The 26,015-nt window shown below is 43.3% G+C and overlaps 1 protein-coding gene across 1 annotated transcript in view; it reads right to left on the bottom strand.

Annotated features, from left to right (window-relative positions):
• TBC1D15 (TBC1 domain family member 15) overlaps positions 1 to 26,015 on the bottom strand; it is a 92,178-nt gene that overhangs the window by 22,860 nt on the left and 43,303 nt on the right. Inside the window, exons 7-9 of the mRNA XM_069975279.1 lie at positions 13,637 to 13,834; positions 3,911 to 4,039; positions 2,474 to 2,577 (exon numbers count right to left, since the gene is read on the bottom strand). Of these exons, the coding sequence (XP_069831380.1) occupies positions 2,474 to 2,577; positions 3,911 to 4,039; positions 13,637 to 13,834 (431 nt within the window). The remainder of the gene's footprint in view (positions 1 to 2,473; positions 2,578 to 3,910; positions 4,040 to 13,636; positions 13,835 to 26,015) is intronic.

The raw sequence follows: 26,015 nt of genomic DNA, 5'->3' as shown, positions 1-26,015 counted from the left end.
CAGGATCTGAGTCCTTGGCGGCGTAGTGTGTTACTGATGGCAGGCTTTGTTACATTGGTCCCAGCTCTCTGCAGTTCATTCACTAGGTCCCCCCGCATGGTTCTGGGATTTTTGCTCACCGTTCTTGTGATCATGTGATTTTCGGGATTTGTTTTCTCATTTTGTCTGTCATAGTTGAGGTCTACCTATGATGTAAATTACAGACACCTCTCATCTTTTTAAGTGGGAGAACTTGCACTATTGGTGACTGACTAAATACTTTTTTTCCCCACTGTACATTTGTTGGACTAATTTTACAAATATATTTATTTACAAAAAATGTCTCTTCCTCCTAATATGCTGCTCTTTCCATCCCATTGTTGACAGCTAGTTTTCTAGGTTACTAACTACTCTGCTCTAAAAGCAATGGTCTGGCTGATCCACATGGGGTTTAGGTCAAAATTGCAGTGCATGTTACATGGAGCAACAAAACCACCCAATAACGAAACAGTTTCTATCCCAAATAAAATATTTTAGGGTTTTTTGTCTGGTATATAGGCTGTGTCATGTACAAGTCATAGCAGGGGTGGGGAACCTTTTTCCTGTCGAGGAATGATGTCCCCTGTTTTGTACTAACCCCCCAAAGATAACCCTGCCTGTACAAAAAAAGTGTACTGCCCTGGCTCTCACGCACAGCGCCCTCTTGTGTCTGGCGGCCGCCACACTAAGAGTTATAATGTGAATGGTGCCCACTGGACACAGGACAGCACACACATCTGTGAACCGCATGAGGGCCGGATGCAGCCTGCTGTCAAGAGGTTCCCCGCCCTTAAGTTATAGGATCTTGGTGCTATCTATATATGACAAAGCTGCATGATTAAGGTTAAAATGATTATCCAGGATTAGAAAACATAGTTGCTTTCTTCCAGAAACTGCTAAAGTCTTGTCTATAGTTTGTATGTGGAACTTCTGCTCAGATCCATTGACGTGAATAGAGCCAAGTTGTAACACCACACACAACCTAAGGATGGGTGTGGAGCTGTTTTTAGAAGGAAAAAAAAGCTATGTTTTCTAATCTTGGATTACCCCTTTAACAACAAATGCCCTGGATAATACGATCTACAGACCTACATCTTGATACAGGTTTCATAGTAAAGTATACAGACCTAGACAATGTCACAGGTAGTATATTAAAGAGGGAAAAGGATCAGAAAGCCTGGTATCAAGGCGACATTAGCATTGCATCACAACCACTTAGCATTGGTGGAATTATAGTAAACTGCTTTAATGAAGCTGTTACTAATTTTGCACTCCTAGGGTCATTTCATTTTTGAAAGCCATTTGTTTCCTAGTAACAAGACTATCTTTTATGTGTCTGGTTTAGAATGATGCAAAGTCTGGTACATAAATAGGTGATGCAAGAGAACAAAAGAAAATAGGATGAAAGATAGCTCACATGTAGTTTTCTATTCTTAGCCATCAATACTCCCATAAAGCAATTTTTAAGTGCTCTAAACAACAGTAAAGCTTTGAGAAGTATTGCACTTGCCTGGTTCATGCTTACAATGGTCATCATTTCTAAAGAACCACTTGTGTTAATCTCAAGCTATTTTCTTTTATGATATGTAAGAAAAAACAATATTTTGAGAAAAATCTCAGTCTTTTCAAGTCAGTAAAGGCTGCCTAATCAGATGTGATAAGCAGAAGAGATGGGAGTAATGGAGAGTGAGCAACACAGCAAGCAAGAAGGCAGCTTACAGCCCTGAAGCAAACAAACTGAGCAGAAAGAGTCTTGCAGAAACAAATGCAGTATGCATGTACATCAAGCAGGGTAACAGAGCGCAAGGTAAACAGAACGGTGACACAGACGCTCTCCCCACCTCACCATGACATTCTGCAATACATTACGCTACACTGCCCCAAAATTACTTTACTCAATGCACATGTTAAAGACAGGTCACAGGCTCAGTCACAACAAAGTACAGAATTTGCATTCCTATTACATCAAAATGTCTCTTAATGGCTCATTAACAAAACCTTCAAAAATACAAAATGAGATGGGTTCTCTGAGCGAGTGCAGAAACAGTCCCATTTACATGGATTCTGCAAGCAAAAATGGAGGGAAAGTACAACATTGTTTTCAGTTAAATGTGACCGGCCTCAAGCAGTAACCAATGATGGCACAGAACAGAATTTGCCAACTACACTACACCATGATACGTGGTACAGCTTGACAGGCATTTCACGTTCTCTAGAAAAATCAGCTAACATTATCTTGTTCTAGACAGTAATGTATATCTTTTATTTTATAAGATATTTGAGGAGTCTTCTGCAGAGGTTTTAATACTCATATCATGGCATGTGTACGAGACAAACACGCCTTCTCCCTCTCTCCATATACAATATAAGATCACGTGTGAGTGCAAATAGAAATTAATATTGGGGAGCGTTTCCCTTTTACAATGAGCCATTTCTTCAATGTGTGGCTACTTACGCTTTTCTTTTTTGTAGTTGAGCACGTTCCTCTCTAGTGCTGTCCCATGGAAAATAACCGAGCAAATATTTCCAAGCTTCCTTTCTCAAAGCATGGCAAAGTCCCTGCAGAAATCAAATTTATTTAAAGTAAGAAGTCATTCTCCCAGTTATCAAAAGGGCACTGGTAAAAAGTCAGCGCAGCTTTTCTAGTATAGTGAACTAATAATAGTTATAATACCAGGGCAGACTCCAATAAAATCAGTTATGGCGATATAATCCATGAAAGCCTGCACTTCTAAGTAAGGCCAACATTTCATAACTTTGTGCTTTGTTTTTTTTTTCCAGTTGATGTGTACAGCATTTCAGACAGATTACGTCTGCCTTGGATGCAAAGGCTGCTGAGCACATCAGAGTGTGCCCATGTTGTAAAACGATTACAAGGACTGCTTTGTGATAAGAGGATGTCAATAAGAACCGAATTCTAACAGTTTACGATTGACATTTTGGATGGAATAAAAGATCATCATTCTGTATTTGTAAAACAGGCCAAAAAGATTTCTGGGAAAACACTTTTTCTAACTCAAGTGATTATGATTACCTTATCACTATCAAATTCAAAAGATACAAAGAAAACTAGCCCCTGCAAAAGGCAATGTACTGCTAAGTACAAGTAGAGTAAATGTAGACAAAATCCAAAGATCTGGAAAATAAACAGGGCAACCATTAAATTAGACATCTTGATTTAATCCATATAGAGTATCAGAAGCACCATAGTGCATTAATCTACCCAGAAGGCTTTACTGTATATAAAAATGTACAGCCATATAAAATAAATGAATAAGAATAAAAAATATAAGTGCATCAACCCACTGTAGAAAACATAATATAACCCTAGTAATTCAATGGTCCCTTAAATCAGTGTTCCCCAATTCCCGTCCTAATGACCCACCAACAGGTCATGTTTTCAGGATTTCCTTAGCATTTTACAGGTGATATAATTAGTCAGTACATCCTGTGCAGGTGTGCTTTGAATGGAATATCCTCAAATCATGACCTGTTTGTGAGCCTTGAGGACTGGAGTTGAAGAACACTGCCCTAGATGACACATTAAGCTCACTACCATGGACATATCCAGGGCAGACTCCCCAATGGATTTAACCAGGGCCACAGTAGCACCAGATATCTGGGACATAGGCCTTGGATTTTTGGCCCAGTTTCGCAATTCCGTACAGTAAGGATTTCAGGGTATCGGTCCTCAAGATCAACCCAGTGTCTGGAACCCCCCAGAATCTCTTAGTTATGCCCTATCCTGTGCATAATAAGTAATAACTACCCCAGATGGGAATACTCTTTTAGGAACGATAAATGGTTTTGACATTCTTCGACTAGTTCAGTCATTCTCTATTAAGAGAAAATAATTTATAAAATAGGGTTGTAGGATGAAAAATAATTTTACCCCTTTGAATATTATGTGTTTTAAGTGGTCCACATTACAAATTCTTCCTTCTGAATCCATGCTGCTGTCCCACTCAGCTGTTGAAAGTGGATCTCTCCTGTGAACTTCTGGTCGGGTACCAACATTAATCTAAAAGAAGAACAAATAATTTATAAGATTGCACAACTATATTAAAACTAAAACAGAAAAAAGGTAGTGAAAATATGCTTTACATTTATTCTTTTATTTATACACAATTTATGTAAAAAATATTGAACATGTCCCCAATTTTCCAAGTATATGCTATTAATTTCTCACCACTGATGTCCATAAATTAAAGTAGAACTCTCATTAAATGAAAAAATGACAGGAAGGCAGGGAGGGTGCAGGAACATAGTATAGTTACCTATCCTTGTGCCCCGCAGCACCACTCCCAGGTCTCGCCAACAGCTGGCGGCCTTTCGCAGCTCCTTCAGCTAAAACGTCATGTACACAGATGATTGACTGCTCACTCAGGTAATCAGTTACCTGCTGGGCAATTGCTCAGCCAGACCAAGACGTTGCAGCTGGAGGAGTCAGGTACATGACATACCTAGAGGCCGGCCAAGGTTGACAACTGGTGGCAGTCAGTGAGACCTAAGAATGGTGTAATGGAGGCATGGTTTGGTTATTATGGTTATTATGCTCCCACAACCGGGACTTCTCTTTTAAGTCATGTGTATAATTGATCCCCCCAACAAAACCCTTGAAAACCTATCTGCTTTTCTTGTGTATGACTCTCTTGCTATTTAACAACTCTTCTCTCTGCTGCCAGCCCTAACCTACTGTCTTGCATGCTATATCCTTGTCAGCAGCTGCTAACAGTGACTGAAGTTAAGGGTAATGAGAGGAGATTTCCCTGCCACAAAAGCCCACCTCTCTCAAGGAGGTTCTGCTCCATGGTGTACTTCCATGTTATGCCTCACTAAAGGCTGTACTACACAGCGCTTACTTCCCCCTAGTTCCCTACTCGCTGCTCTGTGTAATTACACGTGCAGACAGCAAGCAGGAAGAATCTTAATTGCACAGCCCATTGAAGTCAGTGGCAATCTGCTGCTGTCACTCTGCTCCTGTCACACATGGCAAGGCACTGCAGAGTGTCACTGCACAAATCGTGATCTTACAACATGGTGAAGGATCATGGTCTGCCAACATCGTACATGGCCTTTCAACATGAGCTATTACACTGAACAATTATCGTCCTGAACAGTTGGTAATCGGCCAAGAAAGGCTGTTAATTGTTCAGTGTAATAGGGCCTGAAGACAGAGAAGCAAAAGCAAGTATGGGAAAGGTTGTTACACCTAATCCATGAACCAAAAGAAATACCCAAATTTAAAGCGACTCTGTACCCACAATCTGACCCCCGCCAAACCGCTTGTACCTTCAGATAGCTGCTTTCAATCCAAGATCTGTCCTGGGGTCCCCAACGGCAGGGGCTTAGATTGTATATGCATTAGGCTGGCACAACCTCTCTGTCCCTCCTCCCCACTCTCTTCATCATTAGGAATGCTCCAGGCAGATTGTCTCCTATTCATCAGCTGTGTCAGCACGGCACATGGGCTGGATCGTTAAGGCACCTGTGCAGTGTTCAGACAGGAGAACATGTTCCAGTGGCATTCCTAATAATGAATGACAGGGCTGCCAGTTTAAAAGTAGTTTTTTAGGACAATAACTGCATTACCTGCCGAATGGACCCCAGGACAGATCTTGGATTAAAAGCAGCTATCTGAAGGTGGTTTGGGGGGGTCAGATTGTGGGTACAGAGTCGCTTTAAGGTGCACCCACCATTAGGTCCTAAATCTTTACAAACTGAAAACTTTAAAACTACTTGCCTTACTAAGGTTCCACTCATATGGGAAGAATATCTAGACTTGTGGTATAAATCAGAAAGCCAGCCGACTGGTATGCTGGCATATACTAAAGCATAAAATAGTCCCCGCCTCCCATACTGCATCTATTGATTTCAATGTAGTGAACACAATCTAATTGTGTTTGGTACACTTGAATCAATGGACCCAGAAGACGTATGCTGTGGTATACATGGGCATACTGGTCAGCAGATTTTTAGAAGTATACCACAAGTGTAGAGTATTCTTCTGATGTGAAGGTAGACTAATCGTAACATTGCAACTTCTCAGTCACATCTAAAAGATACATATATAAGTCTGCTGGAGTCCTGATACTGCTTAGGCTGCAAAGCATATGTAACAATTTGTTCAGGGAGCTAATGGTCTGCTGTGATGCATGATGGGAGATGCACTCCAGTAGTTTAATGAAACGCACTACACTCAGCTAATTCAGCTAAACTGTGAGCAGCATGTCAGACATCACTGTGTTGACGACTTACAAAAGCCAACACAATTTCTGTATTCAAAAAAAGCTAGTGGATATGAAATATCCCTGAAGCAGATGCCATAAAGTGATGACTGCATATGATAATAATGATGCCTTGTGGTAGGGTTCTGACTCTAGTCCTTTTCTATGTAGAAGTTTAATGCTTTCTTTTGCTTGTTATAATGCACAAATCTATGACAGAGAAAACGCCAGACAATGTAAGATGAAGCTGATGACATTGGCGCAGCTCTATAAAGACAATTCTACGTTTATTATCTATATACAGAAAAAAGGTTTAACTACAGTATTTACCATTTTTATTGACAACATTGACATTTCAATTTCTAAAATCATGTACCCATATCTTTGTGGCAGACAAATTTGGACATTTTCCACAGACAATGCAGTACATTAGCAAAATAAAAAGTATTGTCTATGCCAGGCCCGTTCTGGTAATCTGGCAAGCTGGGCAAATGCCCGCTGGGCTGGCCAGATTACCAGTTCTTGGGCCCCCCAGGCTGCATAATAAAAAAAAATAAAATAAAAAAAATTACTGCTGCGGCCCGCTTCCGTCACCACAGCCTGCTTCTCTCTGCCCACCCGCTTCTGACATGCTCCTCCAATCCAATCAATCTGGAGCAGGAGCGTGGGGCCGCTGCGGCCCCTTGTTGATTGGATTAGAGGAGCACGTCAGGAGCGGCCTGCGGTGGCGTGTCTCCGTCCCGCCCCCAGTACCATACGCTCAGGGGTAGGCTGGGGATAATGTGCTGTCCGGGCCGGTCTTCCCCACCAGTAAGTGGGCCGCGGCCGGCCCTCTGCGGTGGTTGAGACTGAAACTGCTATTCACTCTTCCGGGCCGCGCTAGTCTCTTCCGGGCCGCCTGATCACCCCCCAAGTGCTAAGGCCGCAGACGTGCCGCGTGCAGGCACGTCTGCGGGCACCTACACCAGGCCCCCAGCAGCTGACGTCACTTCCCTGGCGCCCCGCTGAGGACCTGGGAGTAGAGAGGAGAGCTGCTGCTGCGCTGCAGCAGGAAGAAGCAGCTGTGGACCGAAGATCCGGATAAAGAAGCTGCTGGGAACGAGGTGAGGTGAGTGTTTTTTTTTTAATAACTTCACATGTGGCACACAGCGGCAGGGGGGCTATTCTATATGGGGGGGATGCACAAGGGGGGCTATTATGCAGGGGGGCTATTCTATATGGGGGGATTGCACAGGGGGGCTATTCTATAAGTGGGAATTGCACAGGGGGGCCATTATGCAGGGGGGCTATTCTATATGGGGGGATTGCAAAGAGGGTGCTATTCTATATGGGGGGATGCACAGGAGAGGTTATTCTGTATGGGGGGGATTGCACGGGGGCGGTTATTCTATATGGGGGGGGATGCACAGGGGGCTATTATGCAGGGGGGCTATTCTATATGGCGTGATGCAGAGGGGAGGTTATTTTATATGGGGGGATGCACAGGGGGGCTATTATGCATGGGGGCTATTCTATATGGGGGGATTGCACAGGGGGGGCTATTCTATATGGGGGGATGCACAGGAGGGGCTATTATACAGGGGGGCTATTCTATATGGGGGGGATTGCACAGGCGGGGCTATTCTATATGGCGTGATGCAGAGGGGAGGTTATTTTATATGGGGGGATGCACAGGGGGGCTATTATGCATGGGGGCTATTCTATATGGGGGGATTGCACAGGGGTGGTTATTCTATATGGGGGGGAATTGCACAGGGGGGGGCTAGTCTATATGGGGGGATGCAGGAGGAGGCTATTCTATATGGGGGATGCAGGGGGGCTATTCTATATGGGGGGATGCAGGGGGGTATTCTATATAGGGGAATGGGGGGGGGTATTCTATATCGGGGGGAACGCACGGGGGCTATTCTATATGGGGGAATGCACAGGGGGGGCTATTCTATATGGGGGGAATGCACGGGGGGGGCTATTGTATATGGGGGGATGCACTAGGGGGATATTCTATAGGGAGTGATTATTCTATATGGGGGGGATGAACTGGGGGGCTATTATGCATGGGGGCTATTGTATATGGGGGGATTGCACAGGGGTGGTTATTCTATATGGGGGGAATGCACGGGGGGCTATTCTATATGGCGGGAATGCACGGGGGGGCTATTCTATATGGGAGGATGCACGGGGGCTATTCTATATGGGGGGAAGCAAGGGGGGCTATTCTATATGGGGGGATGCAGGGGGGCTATTCTATATGGGGGATGCACTGGGGGGATATTCTATAGGGAGTGATTATTCTATATGGGGGGATGAACTGGGGGGATTCAAGGGGGGCTATTCTATATGGGGGGATGCACAGGGGGGCTATTATGCATGGGGGCTATTCTATATGGGGGGATTGCACAGGGGGGGCTATTCTATATGGGGGGATGCACAGGAGGGGCTATTATACAGGGGGGCTATTCTATATGGGGGGGATTGCACAGGCGGGGCTATTCTATATGGCGTGATGCAGAGGGGAGGTTATTTTATATGGGGGGATGCACAGGGGGGCTATTATGCATGGGGGCTATTCTATATGGGGGGATTGCACAGGGGTGGTTATTCTATATGGGGGGGAATTGCACAGGGGGGGGCTAGTCTATATGGGGGGATGCAGGAGGAGGCTATTCTATATGGGGGATGCAGGGGGGCTATTCTATATGGGGGGATGCAGGGGGGTATTCTATATAGGGGAATGGGGGGGGGTATTCTATATCGGGGGGAACGCACGGGGGCTATTCTATATGGGGGAATGCACAGGGGGGGCTATTCTATATGGGGGGAATGCACGGGGGGGCTATTGTATATGGGGGGATGCACTAGGGGGATATTCTATAGGGAGTGATTATTCTATATGGGGGGGATGAACTGGGGGGCTATTATGCATGGGGGCTATTGTATATGGGGGGATTGCACAGGGGTGGTTATTCTATATGGGGGGAATGCACGGGGGGCTATTCTATATGGCGGGAATGCACGGGAGGGCTATTCTATATGGGAGGATGCACGGGGGCTATTCTATATGGGGGGAAGCAAGGGGGGCTATTCTATATGGGGGGATGCAGGGGGGCTATTCTATATGGGGGATGCACTGGGGGGATATTCTATAGGGAGTGATTATTCTATATGGGGGGATGAACTGGGGGGATTCAAGGGGGGCTATTCTATATGGGGGAATGCACGGGGGGGCTATTGTATATGGGAGGATGCACAGGGGGCTATTCTATATGGGGGGAAGCAAGGGGGGCTATTCTATAGGGGGGGATGCAGGGGGGGCTATTCTATAGGGGGGGATGCAGGGGGGGGGCTATTCTATAGGGGGGATGCAGGGGGGGGCTATTCTATAGGGGGGATGCAGGGGGGGCTATTCTATATGGGGGGATCGCTGGGGGATATTCTATAGGGAGTAATTATTCTATATGGGGGGATGAACTGGGGGATTCAAGGGGGGCTATTCTATATGGGGGGATGTACATGTACAGCAGGGGGGCTATTTTATATGGGAGGGATGTACATGTACAGCAAGGGGGCTATTCTATATGGGAGGGATGTACATGTAGAGCAATGGGGTTTTTATCTATGGGGGGGATGTACATCAGCAGGGAGTTACTCTATATGGGGGGGGGGGGGGGGAGTACAGTGGGGGGGCTATTCTATATGGAAAGATGTGCATCGGGGGGGCTATTCTATATGGGGGGGGTGTATAGATGAGGATGTTGCTGGAGCAAGAAGCCTAAAATGTCTGTCTGACAGATCCCGTGGAGAGGAGTCATGGCCAGAGAAGCCTTCATGATGGCCGGAGCCAGATGGAGAAGAAAAGGAAAAGTGGACGTCTCTTCATACAGAGAAGACGCCTACTGTGAGTCACTGAATGTAACTGCACTATCATCACTTATAAGGTCCGCAGAACCTTTATACAGCTGTGATCTACCTCAGTATCAGGGGTGTCAAACTCCGGCCCTCCATGTGTTGCAAAACTACAATTCCCAACATGCTTTAGCTGTCCAGTCATGTTGGGGATTGTAATGTTGTAACAGCTGAAGGGCCGGAGTGTGATACCTGAGTTCTATTGTCACTGCTTTGGGAGAATATTGATCTTTATATAGTGGCTGTTATTTGGTGACAGTATAGTGGTATTATCCAGTCACTATATGCTGAGAGTAGTGGGCATGGTGCGATGGTATTACTGGTCCTGTGTATTCTAGTATTATTAGTTAATATTAGTGTTGTATATAGTGGATTGTATTCAGTCACAGTGTAGCGGTATTAGTCATTGTGTGGTGGTAATGGCAGTGCTCATGGTGTGGTGATATTATTTGTTACTTATATACTGGTAGTATTGGCAATATTGGTTTGCTTAGTAACAGTATGGCAGTAACGTGTACAGTATGGTGGTAATATTTGCTTACAGGTGTTATTAACTATGACAGTATTATCATGCACAGAAAATTTTTACCTATGCTACCATTATATATCCTAAAATTTGTCCTGGGGCCCTACTTATACGATAGATAGATAGATAGATAGATAGATAGATAGATAGATAGATAGATAGATGAGCTGCAATACCTCACACAAATTGAAGAAGAGTGGTGTTGTTTCTGGAAGAAAGTGACCATGTTTTTCTCCTATAAAGGGAATCTGTGAGGTCCGTACCAGCTCTAGGGCTGTAGATCTCAGCAGACAGGTGTGAGGGAGATATCACTGACAGGACCTTTAGTCCAGTGTAAACTTTTATAATTGTCCTTTTCATTACCAACTAAAGTTTCACAACAGCAGCACCATCCTATATGTCAGTCAGTCAGACTGAGAAGGGGCAGAGGCAGAAGATGCTGCTGTGGCTCCTCCTCTGTGACACTTCAGCTGGTAATGAAAAGAATGATTATAAAGGTTTACACTGGACTAAAGGTCCGGTCCCTGACCTGTACGCTGGGATTTACAGCTCTGTACCTGGTATAGACCTCACATGTTCCCTTTAAGGGCACGTTCATACATAATCCAATGCGGATTTGATGCTTCTGATTTAATCAGTTAAATCACATGCCGCATCAAATCCACAGCAGATTATGTTATAGCATTATTTTTAGGTGCTGATGGTGGGGTTCACATGTTTAAGGGAGTAGTGGGGACACGGCTAAATGAAGCAGAATTTGCTACAGCACGTATTTTACATGGCTATCCATGATACGGTATGTGGGCTGCTGGGGTTTGACTGCCAGGGCTGATTTTAAGTCCCAGTCCGGCCCTGGTTTATGCCCACAAAACTGAGAAGGCACAAGGCTTTTACACCAGCAAATTTACACAGGCATATACAAATAAAGTGAAAAAGTGAACCCTCCCTTACCATCGGTGCATGTTATCGTATGCATAGGAGATTACACACTGATCAGTAAGGGGTCTGACCACTGGGATCCCACAAATCCTCAGACCAGAGACAAAATTGTCCCCAGAATGAATGGTGCTCCCCACAGAGAATGCATAGAGGCTCTGGCCAAGTACACACAATGTGTGCACAACTTTTGGACAACACTAATCAGCATCTGATCCCCAAACCTGTATATAAGGGATAACCTGCTCAGATGACAAGACCCTTTAAAAGGGAACTTGTTGCTTTGAAAATGCTATTCGGTTTGCAGGCAGCATGTTACAGAACAGGAAAATCTGAGCAGATTGCTATACATATTTATTGTAAAAGATTCAGTAGAACTAGTAAAGTATTCATCTATACTTTGCTTCTTCTGGGCTTAGGAGTACAATAGGTGTTCTAAATCAGTGATTGACAGTAATCTGCAGACACACTCACACAGGGATGGCTGTCAATCAGTGAGCACGGCTGCTCATTGGACTCCTAAGCTAGAACAAGCAAAGGTTTAGATGAATTATAGATAGATAGATAGATAGATAGATAGATAGATAGATATGCAACCATATATATTAATCTACTCAGCTTGTCCAGCAGTAGGTTCCCCTTAATGGGGAGCAGCACCACACCTGTCTTCAGCGTGTGTGTGGTATTACAGTTCAGCTCCATTTAAGGGCCCTTTATATGCCCACAATATAGGGTCCGTGCATGGACTGTATACTATGGACCGGATGTCGGAACCCTTAACATCATGATTCCTTATAGAGCTAGGAGCACAGCATGTCAGTACAGTAGCACCAATATTGTATTGGATTGTATATTGCGGACATATGAATAGTCCTTTACTTAAATAAAACCGAGCTGTATAACCACACCCAAACTGGAGACAAGAGTAACCCCTTTAAGTTTGAACTCTATTCTCTTTAGTGCTATTATAATAGGAGACATACTGGGTTAATACGTAAAGGTGAAAGTTTCATCAATCTATATCAATGTCGAAATTTAAAATTTCGTTGAAACCATCACTTCCGAAAATGACATCAATAAATTTGCAGAGCACAGGAAGGGATAAACAGTTAATGTTCCCATTATACAGACCCTTCAAAACCACTTTACAGGATGCCTGTATATTCTGTTTATTGATACTATTAAATGGTAGATTACACAGAAGACAAGGCATAACAAAAGTGAAAACTAACATCTGATTTACAGCAGAGCAAAGTAATAAGTCAACATGAAGAGTGTTACTGCCTCCTCCAACAGATGAGATATTAAAGACATATACTATCTGACTTGACAACCTGGAACAGTTTCTTGCTATTTAAGACTCTATTTACAATAGGTATTCACGGCTTTAGATCCCAAATTACCTCATCGCTAGCACTAAATACAAAGCTGGCAGGAGCACAGCCTTGTGAAAAAGTGGCTTATCACTTGCCATGTAGACCTCATTAATTGAAGAAGCAGCTATAATTGTGGATAAAGAAGTTACTTTAAGAATAAAAATCGCCAACAGTGCACTAAACACGATGTAGAAAAGTCCCAGGAAAAACATCCAAAAGAGTGTTATTTTCTCCTCTGGCTTTTTGTGCTATAAATATATAATGTGCGGTTCGGCTCCATAAAAATAAATAACCCTTTAAAAAATATATTACATAAAAAATGTAACACGTTTGTCTCACATTAAATATCTAAAACCTGTCGCTGTTTAAAAAAGTAACAGTCGAGACGAGACACACAAAATTCATGCTGTTTTATTGCCAAAGAAGCTGGAGATAAATTGACTGTCAATACTCAGTAAAGCCCCCTGGCATCCGACTGGGCTAAATAACTCAAAATCAGATATGAAGAATGTTTTCAGACAGCTCATTGTCCTGATAGATCATGCTCAGCTCTTGAAAGGGAATATGTTCATGTCTCGGAGCAGCATTACAATCATCTTCCTGGATTTTCTGGACTATGGCACTACAAAATTAAACACATCAATACTTACACGAGTTATAACTTCAAAGCCAGACTCCTCTTGCTGATTTATTTTTAAATCAGGGATTGCATCACCAAGGAAGTCAGCTATTTCCTGAGGTGGCCTCCGGTGTGTCAAAGGATCTGTGCCGCGTATGGTGTCAACTAAGAAATTTGTGACTTTGGAAAAGTTAACCATAGTAGCAGTGTACGGGTCCTTCCGGAATTTCTGTGAACGAGAGGGAAGTGATATTCAGTACAATAGGCTACAAATAAGAAAATATTTTTCTATTACAACAAAGAAATACAATGCCACCTAAAAGCTCTATTGCTTTTTCAGAGAACCTACGATTTTTCTACGCAGCCATTTCTATTTTGTTGAAGTGCTTGGGAGAGCCACCACGCTCACTCATCAGAAAGAAAAGTATACTGCTCACAACTACAATATGATCTCTAGGTCCAATCCATATTCTCTAAGTGCGCAGACAAACTGCTAGCCTGCAGCAAAAGAATATCCAATGCAACAGGACAAAATCCAGCACTATACAATGTTTCTCTTTACTCACAGATGAGGGATGAAGTTGCAAGGAACTTTATGACCATTGAAAAAAAAAAATTCTGACATTTTGGCAAAATTCATGAAAAAATTATTTCCAATGGAGAAATACCAATCTCGTCCCACCATATAATATACACGTAGATTATAATGTTGGGAAGAAAGCATGCTGTAGGTGGAGGAGCTGAGCCTGCTCCATATCTTTAGGGTCCCAGCTGTGTTATTGTATTGTATTGTATTGTGTGTTATTTGATGCAGTCCAATGAACTTCTAGATGCTGTCCAGTTAACCCTTAAATAGCCGCCTCTGTCAAGTAACTGATTCCAAGTAAATAAAGGAGGATTTTTTTAAACATTTTGCCAAGTATGGTGTCAAAATAAAAACAAAATTAAAAACTGTGATACTTGTACCACAGCAAGAAAACAGTAATGCTTTTAAATTAAACAGTAATAGAGTGTAACTTAACCCTTTCATGACACAGCCCAAAATTGCCTTAAAAGGATTATCCAGCGCTACAAAAACATGGCCACTTTACCCCCTCTTTGTCTCAAGCTCAGGTGTGGTTCGCAATAAAGCTCCATTTACTTAAATGGAACAGAGTTTAAAAAGCCCACCCAATCTGGAGACAAGACAGAGTGAAAAGTGGCCATGTTTTTGTAGCATTGGATAACCCCTAAGCCTTTTAACCTCTTAAGAGCTGAGCCAATTTTCTTTTTGCGTTTTCGTTTTTTCCTCCTTGTGTTTAAAAGGTAATAGCGCTTGCATTTATTTCACCTAGAAACCCACATGATCCCTTATTTTTTGCGTCACCAATTGTACTTTGCAATGGCAGACTTAATTTTTGCATAAAATATGCTGCAAAACCAGAAAATAATTATATGCGCAGTGAAATTGGGGGGAACTTGCATAACTTTTATATTATTTGATGACTTTTAAAAAAGTTTACCGTGCCAGGTCAGGAATGCGATAAATTATTAGTTTGCGCGATTACGCACACGGCGACACCAAACATGTTTGTTTATTTATTTTTATTTATAAAATGGGAAAAAGGGGGGTGATTCATACTTTTAGTAGGGGAGGAGGTTTTTTTATTAATAAAAACACTTTTTATAATACTTCCACAGCAATTAGAAGTCCCCCTGGGGGACTTCTAAAACAACTACACTGATCTTTCATAGAGATCAGTGTAGTTGTATAAAACCGCACAGATCCATGAGATCGGTGCTCTATTGCTTTAGTCCGCTGCAGCCCATTGCAATAGAATACCGAGCCAGGATCTGCGTCATTCAGACACTGAGGCCCGGCTCAGTAAGACCAAGGTATCCCCCCTCCGCGATCGCATCCTGCCACTAGACACCAGGAATGGGCTGCATATAACACTGTTAGATGGAGCTGTCATGTTTGACAGCTGCATCTAACCCCCCTCTGAACTCCTCTTCCGGACATATGCCGTATGGGTACGTATATGTCCTTAGGAGATTAAGGACCATGCCAATCTTAATTTTTGCATTTTCCTTCTTTCCTCCTCACCTTTTAAGAGCTTTAGCCCCTTTATTTTTCCATCTACAGGGCCATGTGAGGGCTTGTTTTTTTTTTAAGAAACAAGTGTACTTTGTAATAGTGCCTTTTAACCCCTTAAGGTCAAAGCCTATTTTCGTTTTTGCGCTTTTGCTTATTCCATTTTAAGTTTAAAAGTCCATAGCGCTTGCATTTTTTCACCTAGAGACGTATATGAGCACTTATTTTTTGCGAAACCAATTGTACTTTGCAATGACAGGCATTATTTTTCCATAACATATGCTGCGAAACTGGAAAAAAATCATTTGCGCTGTCAAATTGGAAAAAAAAACAAATTTGTTTTGATTTCGGGGAGTTTTGCATTTACGCCGTCCGTCCTATGGTAAAACTGACTTGTTATGCATGTTCCTCAAGTCGTTACGATTACTATGATATATAACATGTATAACTTATATTGTATCGGATGGCCTGTAAAAAATTCAAACCATTGTTAACAAATATACGTTCCTTAAAATCGCTCCATTCCCAGGCTTATAGCGCTTTTATCCTTTGGTCTATGGGGCTGTGTGAGGTGTCAGTTTTTGCGCCATGATGTGTTCTTTCCATCGGTACCTTGATTGCGCATATACGACTTTTTGATCGTTTTTTTATTACATTTTTTCTGGATTTGATGCGACCAAAAATGCACAATTTTGCACTTTGGGATTTTTTTGTGCTGACGCCGTTTACCGTGCGAGATCAGGAATGTGATTAATTAATAGTTCGGGCGATTACGCGCGCGGCGATACTAAATATGTTTATTTATTTATTTATTAATTTATATTTATAAAATGGGAAAAGGGGGGTGATTTGGACTTTTATTAGGGGAGGGGATTTTTTATTAATAAAAACACTTTTTTACTTTTTTTTTTACTGTAACTAGAAGCCCCCCTGGGGGGCTTGTATATACATAGCACTGATCTCTCATAGAGATCAATGCTGTGTATATACACAGCAAAGATCCATGAGATCGGTCATAGATTACTATGGCCTGCTGCAGGCCATAGCAATCTATTGCCGAGCCGGGATCAGCGTCATTCCGACGCTGAGGCCCGGCACGGGCAGAAGAACGGATCTCCCCCCCGCGATTGCATCGCGGGGGGGAGATCCGTCCCACTAGACACCAGGGACGTGCGGCGCAGTGCCTCTAAGTGCAGCTGTCAGGTTTGACAGCTGCACTTAGAGGCTTAATTAGCCGGCACTGCCCGGCTGCACGTGTCAGCCGGGATCAGCGCCGTTCAGAGCGCGGTCCCGGCGGGACCCCGCTCTGAACACCCCGAGCGGCACCATGACGTATCAGATACGTCATGGGTCGCTAAGGGGTTCATCTACCAAAAATGCATGCCAGAACTCCAAAAATATTATTTATGAGGTGAAATTGGAAAAAGTTTGGGGAAAAACTTTTGGGGGGTTCCTGTGTCTACATAATGCACTTTATGGTAAAACTGACATGTTATCCTAATTTTATATGCCAGTTGAACCCAACGATATGCATTGTTTCATAGCTTTTCTAATGTTTTATTTAATTTATTTTTTTACAATAAAAAGTTTTATTTGCAAATTATTATTAAAATAGCTCTATTGTGAATCTTCTGACCGTTTTATTTTTTCACTTACGGGGCTTTGGAATTTTTTTTTTTAATTTTCTGACATGCAATCACTAAATTGAATACACTGGTCAATGCTATGCCATCACACAGCATTGATCAGTGTTATCAAAAGGTAAACTCTTCAGAAGGTGACTCTGCTAATAAAGTCTGGGTCATTATCATTTATGGTGCCACCTATTGCTGTGGTTCCAACCTTTTAGTTTAAGAACCTGCTGCATTGTTCAGGTTGCTTGTGTACCCCCCTGATGAAGCCCTCTTTTTGACCACGGATGTGCATGCTGGGTTGTTTTTAAGTTATGTGTCTTGTGTTTGGGAAAAGGACAGTTTGATTAGGGTAACTAGCAAGTCTGACTACAGTAGCAGAATTTAGGGTTTTATATCCTGTTTATTTCTAGCCCTTTTTTCTTTTTGTGTTATGTTAGCATAATGGACTAGTGGGAGAAAAACAGATGCAGTAAGTGCTGAAGACTTCTGACTGCGAGTATACAATTAAAGCACCCCCTTGTTTCTGTTGCTCACTATTACTTCCTAGTTTTGTTGCCTTCAAGATTCTATTGCTCTGTCACTGACCCAACTGAGACATATACTGGTTTTGTATTTTTATAACTGTACATTAATTTAAGTGATCAATTAGGTTAGGTAATCGATTAATGTTACATTTTATAACTTGGTAGTTTAGCTGATGTTATATGCTCTGGCAGACACTGCTATTGAGTATGGATCTAGCATTACATGGATCAGTAATAGCAATCTAATGATTATTTATAAGAAATGTTTTTAAAACAAAAAAAAACCTCTCCCGTGATAAATGTTCAAAATTACACATTTTCAATTTTTCAAATAAACAAAAATAAAAAAGAATCACATATTTGGTACTGAGGCGTCCAAAATTGTGTGCACTATATAAATATGACGTTATAAATCATGCATGGTAAATAGCTTAAAAGGAAAAAAAAATGTCAAGAGCTAGAATTGGTCACTTCACATATCAGGCAATAAAAAAAAAAGGAAAATGTAATAAAAATGTCCCATCTAAATCAAAATTGTAACAATATAACTACAGATCATGGTCTTAACAAAGCCATTTTAAAGGGGTACTCCAGGTGGGGCTTTTTCACTATGGCCAGGGAGGGGGTGAATGAAAGCAACAATGTCCACTTACCTCCACGGTTCCAGTGCTAGGTCCCGCATTGTGCTGCTCCACTCGCTTCCTGGTCTATGATGCTGCTTCAGACGAGACATTTTAAGCCTGCTTCGCCATTCAGTCGCAGAGGCAGGACCCTGCTACAGCTGCTCAATGGCTGAGCAGGCTTGAAACATCACATCTCAAGCCGCGTCATAGACCAGGAAGTGGCCGGGATGCGGGACCAGCACTGGAACTGGGGAAGTAAGTTGACATCATTGCTTTCATCCACCCCTTCCCCGGCCATTGTGGAAAAAGGCCCCCGCACAGAGTACCCCTTTAAAGTGTCCCTGTCATTATAACTTTCAAAATCTAAATCAACAGTAGGTGTGATATAAAGCAAGTTTGCAATTCACAATAATTTTTTTTTTGTTATTATGGGAAAGCATGGCGCTTCCTGTGTTAAGGGTGCATTCACACATACAGGATTTGAAGCAGATTGGATAGCGCAGATTTGAGGTTGCGCATTCAAAGCAAATCTGCTTCAGATCCTGTACGTGTGAACGCACCCTTAAGGAACTATTCCACCAACAGATCAGACAACATCTGCCAAATATTTGAAGCCAAACCCAGGTATGGATATGAAAAGAGGAGAAATCCAGTCTTTCCTTTATGACCTGTTCTCTGATTATAGTCTGTTCCTGGGTTTGGCTTCAAATCTTTGGCAGATAATCTGTCGTCAGATCTGTTGGTGAAATAGGGCCTTAAGACTGTGTTTATTTATTTATTTTCTAAACATAGGAAGTCCAGTGTTTCCCAGGTTATCTGCACGCTCACTAAGAAGGCAGTCACGTGATTGATAAGCACATTGAGCAGGGGCTTCATATATTTACTCGGAGCTTAAAATTGGCGGGGCTTGTTTAGATGGAGCTACCTAAGGGTCCATTTACACAGAAAGATTATCTGACAGATTATCTGCCAAAGATTTGAAGCCAAAGCCAGGAATGGATTTGAAAAGAGGAGAAATCTCAGGCTTTTCTATATGACCTGATCTCTGTTTATAGTCTGTTTCTGGCTTTGGCTTCAAATCTTTGGCAGATAATCTGTCAGATAATCTTTCTGTGTAAATGGACCCTGAGGGTGCGTTTACACAGACAAATTTATCTGTCAGATTTTTTAAAGCCAAAACCAGGAACAGACTATAAACAGAGAACAGGTCATAAAGGAAAGACAAAGATTTCTTTTGTTTTCAAAAGCATTCCTGGCTTTGGCTTCAAAAATCTGTCAGATAAATCTGCCTGTGTAAACGCACCATAAGGCAGGAAAGCTACAGAGAGCATGAGTAAATCCTAGAGATGAGCGAACCGGGTTCGGGTTCGAGTCGATCCGAACACGAACGTTCGGTATTTGATTAGCGGTGGCTGCTGAAGTTGGATAAAACTCTAAGGTTGTCTGGAAAACATAGATACAGCCAATGACTATATCCATGATTCCCACATAGCCTTAGGGCTTTATCCAAGGTCAGCAGCCACCGCTAATCAAATGCCGAAAGTTCGGATCGACTTGAGCATGCTTGAGGTTCGCTCATCTCTAGTAAATCCCCATACCGCAGTCGCAGAGTTTGAAAGGAGCGACGCTTCCCTGAGCTAATACTCTCTATATGTTCCCTGCCTTGGAGAGCTCTGTCTGAACAAACTCCGCCCCTTTTAAACTCCACAACTGCTGTATCATACAGCTTCCCCGCCTCACGTCCACCCACCCTGCCCACATCCAGTAACTGAACACTATGACGTCCCCGTCTCAAGATGGCACCTTCTGAAAAGGCATTAGACGTCTCAATAATAATTTCATTTGGACTAAAGGACTTTCAGTGGGGGAGGCACACAGAAAAAAGTGGGTAATGATACCCAAATTTGAAATGCATGTACATTACAATGTTGTATAACGTTAGGATATGGTCACAATACTTAATTATAGTGGTTGGCCGGAGTACCCCTTAAACACACCATGAGAAAGAGAGTGTACTAGAAGAGTTCTCAAGACTAAATACAATAAGATTAAAACTATCAAAAAAACCTATCTACTGTACCGTAAAATAGTACCAATAAAAACTACAGCAAACTCTGCAAAAAAAACCCTCACACAGTTCCATAGATGGGAAAATGATAAAGTTATACAGTGGTGCCTTGGATTACGAGCATAATTCGTTCCGGGACTGCGCTTGTAATCCACTCTTAAACCAAAGCAAATTTCCCAATAAGATATCACTGAAATGCAGACAATTGATTCCACACCCCAAAAATAATGATTTATTTATTCTGAATAACATGTAAGACAAATGAAACAAACATTCAGAAAAAGCAGAATATGTGATATTATAAGTTATTGTAAAGTGGAGAGAATGGGAAACACAAGGGCGGACAGAGACTGCAGGGAACATGAAGGAATGAGCAGGGCAGATGTAAGCACAGTATAGCGGCACCCTCTATCCGGGGAGAGAGCGGTTACAGCTATGCAGAGATCACCCCCACAGTCCTGTCCCCTGATGCAAGCCCCAGCCTGAAGTGGATCTGCCATGATTTGGAAGGTGAGAGAGACTTCCTGGGTCAGAGTACAGTGCTGTAGACCCCACTATGCAGACCATGCCCCTACTCCACTTGCACACCCACCCAGTACAGCAAGCTCTTCAACCAAAGCAATGCTCTTAAACCAAGTCACAATTTCGAAAAAGTGTAAGCTCTTAAACCAAGTTACTCTTAAACCAAGGTACCACTGTAGTTAAAATAAAGCAATGCAAAAAGGTTTATGTATTAATTCAGTCCCTGAAAGCAGATCTAGAAGAGCCTGGCTGCCTACAACACTATGCCACATATAAAACTACTACTACAATGTGTGAACACTTTTATTTGTACAGTCCCAAGGAAACCCTTACTACAGTGTGAATAGCCTAAGTATAAACTAAAACACGCTGAGGGTGCCCCAGAGAAGCATTCCTTGTTATTACTAGGCCATTCTCTTGGAAGATACTGATGGTGAAATATAAAAAGGAGGTTTTCTTTTTTCTTTGTAACCTTCACCTGCAAAACAGCAGTCTGGTAGCTAATGATGAAGTTAGTAAGAATTGTTGTTTCTGTAGTATTATGTGACCTTTATTATTCCTTTAGAATAAATGTGGGTCTTAATGAACAAGCAATTTGCCAATTCCCCCCCCCCCCCCATCATCATCAGACCTCCAAGAGCCTTATAGGGGTATTTTATATATATATATACTCACATCCCACCCCCAAACCAGGAAGTTTGAGCAGGGCAGATGAGAACCCTTTCAACTTTTGTTTCTTTTTTATCAACTTCAGCACACTAGAACTTGTTAGACAAAAAATTTTACTTTTTAATTAAAGACAGCAATTCTCACATTAGTTTTTTACAGCAATGACCGTTTGGGACAAACAATGTGACAATTTTATAGTACAGGTCATTATAGATATCAAATAAATGCTTTTTTTTTTTTTTTATTCACTGTCATTTCAAACAAATTCCCTCTATGTGAAAGCCTATGCGATTCCTAACATAACAACACTGTAAATCATTTCATTTAAAGGGGTTATCTAGAGTTAGAAAAACATGGCCACTTTCTTCAAAAGACAGGGTTTAGCAACTCCGTTCCAATAAAGTGAATGAAGCTTAATTGAAAACCACACCTGAACTGGGGACAAGAGTCATGCTTTCTCTGGAATAAAGTGGCCATGTTTTTTCAAACACTGGATAATCCCTTTAACAAAAATGACTCTTACCTCTTAAGTCTTGGCCACCAGGTGTCTCACTTCCTTTAAAAAAAAAAAGCTGACCACTGCCTGTTAGGGGAATTCACTCTAACAGCAGAGGGACTAATACTGAACAAGATCGCGGCAGCTAGTGCTATGTGTAGAAGAGACTTAGAGAGCCCAGGCTATCTGTCTGACCACCCACAAAATTGTGTGTGTCCCTTGTAAATACAAGTGTTCCTCCTGAATGTAGTCTCCCCCTACTCTTTCCCCTCCTTTATCTGCAGGCTTGTCATGATCATCAGCACTTCAGTTCTTAACCCCTTAACGACATCAGGCGTAAACTTACGCCCTCGCGCCCTGGTACTTGGCGCATCAGGGCGTAAATTTACGCCCGATGTTGCCCCGATCGCTGCGTGTTCGCACACAGCGATCGGGGAAGATGGCCTGCTATAAATCATAGCAGGCCATCTTAGCTTCACGGCACGGGGGGTGGTTAACACCCCCCGTGCTTACGATCGCCGCTATAGGCTGATCAATTCAGATCAGCCAATAGCGGCGATCGGAACCTTTCCGGGTCATCGGTTACCCGGAAAAAAATGGCGGTCGGTGCTGTCCGAGGACGGCACCGACCGCCATTACTGCAAAAAGTAATGGTGGTCACCGTGCCACCAGCCCGATCGCCGTAAACGGCCAGCTGGCCGTTCACGGCGATCGGGCCGGTGGCACGGCGATCAGAGTCCCACAAAATAAAAAATACCTGCCCTGGACCCCTCAGCTAGGTATCTGAGGGGTCCAGAGCAGGTATTTGTACATTACTCACCTGTCCCGGGGTCCTGATCGGCGTCTTCCGGGTTCGCGGCGTCCTCCGTCTTTCCGGCGCGTGTTCGGATCTTTCCGGCGGTCCCCGTCGTCTTCATTCGGCTATTTTCGGCTCCAGCCTCGTCATTTTCCGGATTTTGCGCTCTGCTGCCCTCTAGCGGCTGCTAATCAGCTGCTAATCAGCAACTCCTCCTTTTTGGCGTAGGCGTAGGGTGTTTTTTTTCTATATTCTACTGCCACGGTCTGCTGATAAGTGCCGCGCATAAGTGCGGCATTTATCAGCAACTCCTTTGTTGGCGTAGGTTTATTTTTTATACTTACTGTAAAAAAAACACGTAAAAAACACTACATTACACCACACTACATTGAATAAAGTTTGACACTACACCACTACATACCCCATATACCAATCCCTGTATAAAGATGGCCCCCAGGGTGTTTTCGGCATCAGAGGGATACGTTATTATTGCCTCCGACACCGAAACAGCCAGTGAGGATGAAATGGGGGGATCCTTCTTTCCTCCATTCATCCTCATCATCCTGTGACGTGTCTGGGGGTTGCGTAGCGTACGCTGCCCCCCAGACACGTCTTTTCCGCCAGTACCGTCCCAATAAGAGATCACGATATGGCGTGAAATTCTACAAACTCTGTGAGCGTACCTCAGGGTACTCTTACAGATTTAGGGTACGTGCACACTGCGGAATGGCGAAGGATAACCCTTCGTGCATTCCGCAGCTGGCACCCGGCGGTGGACTGATGTGGGCGCATGTCTCTACCCGTGTCATAGACTCCATTCTATGCATGGGCGGATTCCATCGTCAGTCCAAAGAATGAACACGTTGGACAGAAAGCAGAATTCGCCCGTGCATAGAATGGAGTCTATGACACGTGTGGAGACGTGTGCCTGCATCACTCCGCCGGCGGGTGCCAACTGCGGAATGCACGAAGGGTTATCTGTCGCGATTCCGCAGTGTGCACGTACCCTTAGAGTGTATGTAGGAAGGGACACCCGAATCCAGCCCCCAGATGCCCCCCCCCCCCATCCTCGGAACAAGTGGGAAGATCGTCCGGGAACTGATCTTCCCACTGCTGGATAAAGGTTACCACCTGTACGGGGATAACTTTTATACCAGCACCCCCCTCTTCTGGTCCCTCGCTGCCCGAGCTACTGTACCTTGCGGCACGATCCGAAAATATCAGAAGCAGTAATAGAGCCCTAATATTTAGCAGCCATGGAGCGGACCCAGCGCTTCTGGATGTGAGGGACCCCGTATCGCACCAGAACAACATTTTCCAGGTGACGTCCCCCACACTGGAGAAAGGGAGACCCCAGAAGAAGTGCAGAGTGTGGGGTAACAGGGGGATCAGGAAGGACACCATTTTCCAGTGTGACACCTGTCCTGATCACCCCGGCCTCTGCATACTGGATCGCTTCAAGGCGTACCACACGTCATTGGGGTTCTACAATATCTAAATTCTGTCCCATATTCCTATTTCAGGGGTCACGTTGATCCGGGGATTATTCTGATCGCCATTATGGAGTCGGGAAGGAATTTTTCCCCTGTGATGAGGCTACTGTCGTCTGCCTCACGAGGGGTTTTTGCCTTCCTCTGGATCAACACAGATTGAATTTGATGGACACCTGTCATTTCCAACCATATAAACTAATAATTGGCCTAATACCCCGAAATAAATTAGAATTGTCCCTTTTTCCCAGCTAAGTAGGTATGGCCGCTATTCCCATTAGAGGATGCCATGATGCAATTACAAAGCCTCTGTGCGGCCAGGACAGTAGAAACCCCACCACAAGTGACCCCATTCTGGAAACTACACCCCATAAGGAATCTAACAAGGGGGGCAGCGGGGATATGGCCCCCTGGTGACGGCCACATTTGGGACGTGAAAATGAAAAAAATTGTATTTTTTATTTTCTCGGCACATGTTCTACGTAAGTGACTGTCACCAGTGGGGTCCATATCCTCACTGCACCCCTTGTTAGATTCCTTATGGGGTGTAGTTTCCAGAATGGGGTCACTTGTCGGGGGTTTCTACTGTCTTGGCAGCACAGGAGCTTTGTAATTGCGACATGGCCTCCATCCTCCATTCCAGCCTCTAAATGGTGCTCTGTCCCTTTGGTGGCTTGCCCTGTGCCCATATGGCACATTATGCCCACATGTGGGGTATTTTCGTACTCAGTGGAAACTACCCTACACGTTTTGTGTTCATTTTCTTTTTTAACCCCTTGTGGAAATGAAAAAAATCAAGGCTAGACCAACATTTAGTGTAATTTTTGTAAAATTTTTACTCTAAATCAGGCATGTCCAAAGTCCGTCCGGAGGGCCATTTGCGGCCCGCGTTCCGAACTTTTACGGCCCCCCCAGGTATCCAGCTTGCTATTACCTGCCTGTGTTATAAAGCATATAGCATGTAGCATGTAAAATGGTCGGCCCTCGCACATGTTAACTTCATCAAATTTGGCACTCTTAGAAAAAAGTTTGGACATGCCTGCTCTAAATCATTAATCTTGTCATGATTTTTTCATTTTCACAAGGGGCTAAAAGATAAAAAAAAACAATAAATGTGTAGAGCAATTTCCCCTGAGTACGGAAATACCCCACATGTGGACATAAAGCGCCATGCGGGTGCAGGGTAAGCCTCCGAAGGGAAGGAGCGCCATTTCGTTTTTGAAGGCTGGATTTGGATGGAATGGATTTCGAGGGGCCATGTTGCATTCAAAAGGCCTCTGTGTTGCCAAGACAGTTGAAACCCCCCACAAGTGACCCCATTATGGAAACTGCACCCCTCAAGGAATGTAACAAGGGGTGTAGTGAGCATATTGACCCCACTGGTGACGGGCACAAATGTGGAACAATGTGGCGTGAAAATGAAATATTAAATTTTTTACACTATAATGTTGGTTTAGCCTTGAATTTATCATTTTCACAAGGGGTTAAAAGAGAAAAAAACACACTATGTGTAG

Source organism: Dendropsophus ebraccatus, chromosome 1 (assembly GCF_027789765.1).
Source record: "Dendropsophus ebraccatus isolate aDenEbr1 chromosome 1, aDenEbr1.pat, whole genome shotgun sequence".
Taxonomy (NCBI): Eukaryota; Metazoa; Chordata; class Amphibia; order Anura; family Hylidae; genus Dendropsophus; species Dendropsophus ebraccatus.
This window is presented reverse-complemented; position numbering and strand designations above follow the sequence as displayed.